This window comes from Echinococcus granulosus, assembly GCF_000524195.1.
Source record: "Echinococcus granulosus chromosome Unknown EG_S00003, whole genome shotgun sequence".
Lineage (NCBI taxonomy): Eukaryota > Metazoa > Platyhelminthes > Cestoda > Cyclophyllidea > Taeniidae > Echinococcus > Echinococcus granulosus.
In genome coordinates this window covers 1693583-1699433 of record NW_020170383.1, presented here as the reverse complement: position 1 = coordinate 1699433, position 5851 = coordinate 1693583, and the positions used below count along the sequence as shown (strand labels likewise).

Here is a 5851-nt window from a genome sequence, read left to right as displayed (position 1 = left end):
AGGAACCCTGTATAGGGCATCATTTGGGTCACTGCCACTAGATCGGAAGTTACTTACTTATTCAACTGCAAAAAAGGGCAGACGCCAGCGCAATGGAAGATTGTAGCTCGGTTAAGGATTAAAAACTCTTGCCTGATCTTCAGGCATACAAATGTTCCCAAACATCGCACCTCTACCCTTCGAATGTATGAAAACCTTACTTTACTGGTATTTTATCTGAATAAATTATTTTCATGTTCTTTGGTGGATTTATTTATGCAAGGAAATATTCTCCTTTTAACCACTGATCAGAAGAAATTAAAAACTTTCTTATGGGGTATTATACTAAAAACTGCATGTGTATAAGTGGAGGAGATGGTCCCCTGTTTTTCTTCACTTTCATGCAGTCTAGGAATGCCAACTAAAATATTTTATATGAAGCTTTTACAATACATTTTGAACTGCTGCGCCGTTAAAAACTACTCCGATCATGTGGGGACGTTCATCTGATATTTTATCGAATGACCTTGCCTGATTAGCTAATCCTCCCAGTGATGGTGCCTGAATTCCTCTAGTCTGGAAAGGCTAGCCACCAGAAGCCGTGTGTGCGGTCGCACCAGTCTTGTACACGTAGAGCTGCCACCAGCACAGGTGTTGTGCCAATCCACAGTTTCCAGTAGCCACGCGCGCCACACAACGGAAGAGAGGGGGACGGAATTCAGGGGGGGGGGGCATGAGGGAGGTGGGGGAAGGGACGCAAATCGATGAATAATAGATCCCGTCTGTGTGCAACCAATCTTTGTGCCTCGCCTACACTCTCGGAGGCGATTGGGTTAGGACACTTCGTAGAGGAACATCAGCCTCTGTCAGCGCACTTTTCAGCAGTCAACAGGCGGAAGCGTTGGATTTCACCGTCGAAAATGTCGAACCGAGCGGGAGATATGGGCATGGATGTACAGGTCAACCGTAGGGTAAGCCAACACCAAATGTGAAATTGGTTTATGTACTATTGCTACTTAAAAGGTAAGGCATCCATGTCAATAAGTCCAGCTGCCGTGGTGATGATGGAGCCCTAGAAAGTATTTACACAGAACCGCTGTCCTTCCCATTTGTTTGAATTGTAAGCAATAAATGCGAGCTTGTAGTCTGATTTAAGAATCGTCCAAGGCCATTTCATGGATTATATAAGGTTTAAAACCACAAAATTTCGACTAAATTAGCCATTGAAAATTGTGAAATGCAATACTTTTCATAAAAGAAAGTCAGTTTACGAGTCCAATAAACAAACTGTCTATCAGTGTAAATTGCGTAGAATCTTTTCCTTTTTTTATCAGTCACAATGAGCTTGGGATTTGTTTCACTGTCTTCACCACCGTATTGTAGGATAACTAATACTCGTCTGATTTGATTAACACCAATTACCCTTGGTGATATTCGGTGAACACCTAGAAGCTCTATAGCTAAAAGTTGCTTTGGTTTTATATTAAACTCACTCTTTAGTTGTCTTTGATAAAGATACACAAAAATCATTCTAATCTTCCACTTTACATTTCTCCCTTATCCATCCTTCGGCCAACTCATTCATTCTTTTATCGAATTACCTCTTCATTTTTTGGCAAAATAATATTTATTATTGCAATCCTGACAACCTCTGACAGTGGTATTAATGTACATTCACGCCTTTTTCTGAAGTCATCGAATAAGGGTAGACTTGAAATTTTCCGATGAGATGCTGTACTGTCCGGTACTGTTTAGCAATGATAGATAGAAATCAAAGCTCTAAAAGCGGCCAACTTCTTGCATTAAAAATGATGAAAGCGTAAAGCCTAGCAAAATTTGAAGCGTTTTTTAAGCTTACTTTCCATTAATAAAAATGAATTTAGGTGTAAAGAAAACAGTCGTCCTAATTTCAAAGGCCTTGGCATCTGTCACGTTAAGCCGATATTATCTCAGCAGTGATCCTGAGGCACTCAAAGTACCATCCTGTTGATTTTAACCTCACACGGCATGAGATGAGCAGCGTGTGAACGCCTATTTACCTTAGTGAATGCATTTACAAAATACAAGCATCCATGATCCAAATGCTGGTACAAATTCAGTGCTGCAAGCGCTAACATTTTCCTGCTGTACATGGGTATTTCTCAGGAACTTTTTTTAAAATTTTAACAGTACGGAAGCAATATGCACGTTAAAGTCATCGGATCAACAGATTACTCTAAAAATTCACTGTCATGCAACCATTGCAGCAAAAAAGAGCGCCAACTTGAGGTAAACTTTTGGCACCAGAGGAGCCAACTGGAAAATGCGAAAAGATCAACAAACTAACATGAATGAGACGTGGTTGTCCAGTTTAACATACTTCAACCTCGTCACAAAATTTGAAGAATATATTGTTCTGTAGGTGGACGCCCTTGCATGTCGCATTTACTACGTCGTCATAGTACTCGTGTTCGCACATGGTACTTTACTGGAGGGTGAGGGAGGGAAAGTGGAAGTTTTAAAGGAAACACTGCGTAATGTTGGGGCTTAGGACCTCTGAAATTTTTTAGTTGAACAGCAGGTACGATGCAGACACTGAGAAGGAAGTTGTTCAGTGGATCAACCAATTGACCGGTGAAAATGTGCCGCTGGGGCGAGAAAATGTTGCTGCTGCCCTGAAGAACGGTCAAATTCTTATTAAGTAAGTTTAAAGTATCAAATAGAATGATTAAGACACCGTTTCTTTCCTCATTGCGGGTTAGGAAATGCTTAAAGTAAACTGAAATAAGTAGATTGCCATTGGATCAGAAGGTTTTTGGGTTTTGACGGTATTTCATTTATCAGTTGTGATGTCATTCATCCTAACACATTTTCGGGTAACTACTTTGTGTCTAGCTTCGATCACCTCGCAATGATTAAACCCATAATTATAGGTTGATAGCGTCAAATATCCAGATCTTCTAAGCTAAAGATCACAGCATAAAACCCTCGTTAGCATAAAATTTCCCAAAATAACAGTTTTCAAACTGAAAAGTTCCTCAATTAGTTTTTAAGGCTATTGACAAATGAAGACAAATAAGTAAAAATGCAACATAATGTGATGTATTGAATCTCATCAATTGTCTTACAAAACCCATTGAAGGCTGGTGAACAAAGTGTACGAAGGCACGAACCCACTCCCACCGACAGTCACGAAGAAAAAGCATCCGTTCAAGGCCAACACCATGTCCGCGCCTTTCAAGCAGGTGAGCCGCTCCCCCAGTCCCCCAATGATCCAAACCATTGGATTTGTTCCATTGCATTATGGTAATTGGGACTACCAGTGGTTTTGAAAATGTCACAGTAGAGTAGGTTCTCTCACGCCTTTGAAAATATTTGCGTGCAAATAAGGGCGTAGTATGCTGATGATGTTGGAAGGTGCAGTTGATTAAACTGTTAAGTAAATTATGGTGGACTGCATTATTGTGAGTAGTTATCCAAGGGACAAATGTTATTCTCAAGATTGTTAGTCAAAAATTTCAGAACAGGCGCATTGTGGAAGTTGTTTTATGTTTGCAAATAATTTTGTGGTAAAAAATGTTCCATGAGTACACTTTACCATAGATGTGCTCTTTGTCAACCTTAAAGTTAATAAGCACACTACTATACTAGTGACACCATTCTTCATGCCTAATCTTTTTCCATTTTAACTAAGAAACAGCCCTAAATCATACATGCCCCGCAGAAGATAATCTCTGTTTAATCACTACTTAAACCAACGGAAGAAATGCTTAATGGATCTAAACATCTCCTTATGTTCCCCCTAGATGGAGAATATTCAAATTTTCCTGACGGCTGCTGAAGCCTATGGAGTGCCCCGCACTAGCCTATTCCAGACCGTGGATCTCTTCGAGATGAGAAACATGGCTCAGGTTCTCAGCTGCCTCCTTCAACTTGGAACTGAAGTGAGCTACCATTGTGTTATGTTGTTAGAAGATGCCAATTTTTATGTTCTACCAGTAAGCTGACTATACCGCTTCGACCACACTGGATCAGTGAGAAGACGTCAAGTTGCTCTTGGCGACTGCTAATATTGTTACCCCAAGCAAATATTTGCCATTGCAAATACTGTCGAGCCTTTAAAGTTCATAGCGAGGAGGTCCGAAAAGGCTCTAGGAAGCTTCGATTGAACTGTCGTAATGATCCAATCAAAATGTGGTTCATCCTCACGACCAATGGCGGAGCAGTAAGGACCACGCATGCTTATACGGGGGCGGAGTGTCCTACCAATGACAGTGCGCCAGTGGTAACGTTTCATTGATCGCCTTAATAGGCGCGGGTCTGATAGTACGCAAGTCAACGCCTTCATTTCAACGTCCAAAATTTCATGCATACCTAATCCACTGACTCCGGAAAATAGCGTTGAGCAAAGCCAGAATTACACAATGATGGAATCCTTATTGTTTTTAATTAGTTACTTCCAATGAATGTATCCACACTTTGGAGAGTTATGATAAAAAAGTTTAATTTTCCTTTTCCAAAACGGTTAAGTTAATTTGCTTTCTATTAGTGGCGTCAAACTGTACAATTTGTGGACATGTTCGCGGATGAAAACATCCGCTTGGAGCCTTCTATCCTCAGATAAAAGTAAAATGGGATGTTTACCTGAAAGTTCTGTGTTGAGACTTATGAGTAAGACAGAGATAACATGCCTATCATCCTCACTTAATTATAACTTTGGATAAGTATGCCCATTGATTAAACACTTATCTGAAGGGATGGCCATTTAATGTGATGTAAAGATGCTGCGCTTGGATAGGTGATGAAGCTTACAAATGATGTTGTCGTGCTTGTTTAACGCTTAAAATATTCGCGACTGATATATGCTTTGCAAATTAGGATACTGTTGGGAAATAGTCGATTAGTAACCTCTCATGAAAACCAGCATATATAAGGTCGTCATAAAGACTATTTGAAATAATGGAATGGAGTGTTTTCATTATTTTAGTGCCAACGAAATAACTTCAATGGGCCGACCTGTGGACCGAAACCCACCTACGAAAACAAGCGTGAGTTCACCGAAGACCAATTGGCCGCCTCAAAGACTGTAATCGGTCTGCAGGCGGGCTCAAACAAAGGCGCCAGCCAGAAGGGCATGAGCATAGGTGCTGTTCGCCACATAGCCGACATAAAAGCAGACGACATGTCAAAAGAAGGCCAAGGCATTATTGGCCTGCAGGCGGGCTCGAACAAGGGTGCCAGCCAGAGCGGAATGGCCATGGGTGCAGTACGGCATATTGCGGACATGAAGATTGGCGAAATGTCGGACGCTGCCAAGACTTCTCTCAACCTCCAGACGGGCACCAACAAGGGCGCTAGCCAATCGGGTATGGCCATGGGAGCTATCCGTCACATTGCGGATCAGAAACTGACAGAGATGTCAGCTGAAGGCAAGAGCACAATTGGCCTGCAGGCTGGCTCGAACAAGGGCGCTAGTCAGAGTGGCATGTCCATGGGCGCTATGCGTCATGTGGCCGATCTAAAAGTGGATCAAATGTCCAAGGAGGGCCAGAGTGTCATTGGTCTGCAGGCGGGCTCGAACTTGGGTGCTAGCCAGAGCGGAATGTCCATGGGCGCGATGCGTCACATAACTGACATAAAGGTGGACGAGATGAGCAAAGAAGGCCAGGGTGTAATTGGCTTGCAAGCAGGAACCAACCAATTTGCGAATCAGTCGGGAATGAGCATGGGCGCCAGACGTCATGTTGCCGATATCAAGGTTGGAGATATGTCGAAAGATAGTGCAGGCATAATAGGGCTTCAGTCGGGCTCGAACCAGGGCTCAAGTCAGGCTGGAATGAGCTTCGGTGCTCAACGGCACATCACTGATGTCAAAGTGGGAGAACTGGAGTAG

General features: G+C 42.3%; 1 protein-coding gene across 1 annotated transcript; it reads left to right on the top strand. All coding sequences in view use genetic code 11, as the record gives it.

Moving 5' to 3' along the window:
• Positions 1–743: 743 nt before the first annotated feature.
• Positions 744–5851, top strand: EGR_00866 (Myophilin; the record flags this gene model as incomplete). Its single annotated transcript, XM_024490115.1, has 5 exons — positions 744–950; positions 2529–2659; positions 3101–3203; positions 3765–3902; positions 4946–5851. 5 exons carry the CDS (start codon positions 744–746, stop codon positions 5849–5851), a joined length of 1485 nt encoding a protein of 494 aa, XP_024355518.1.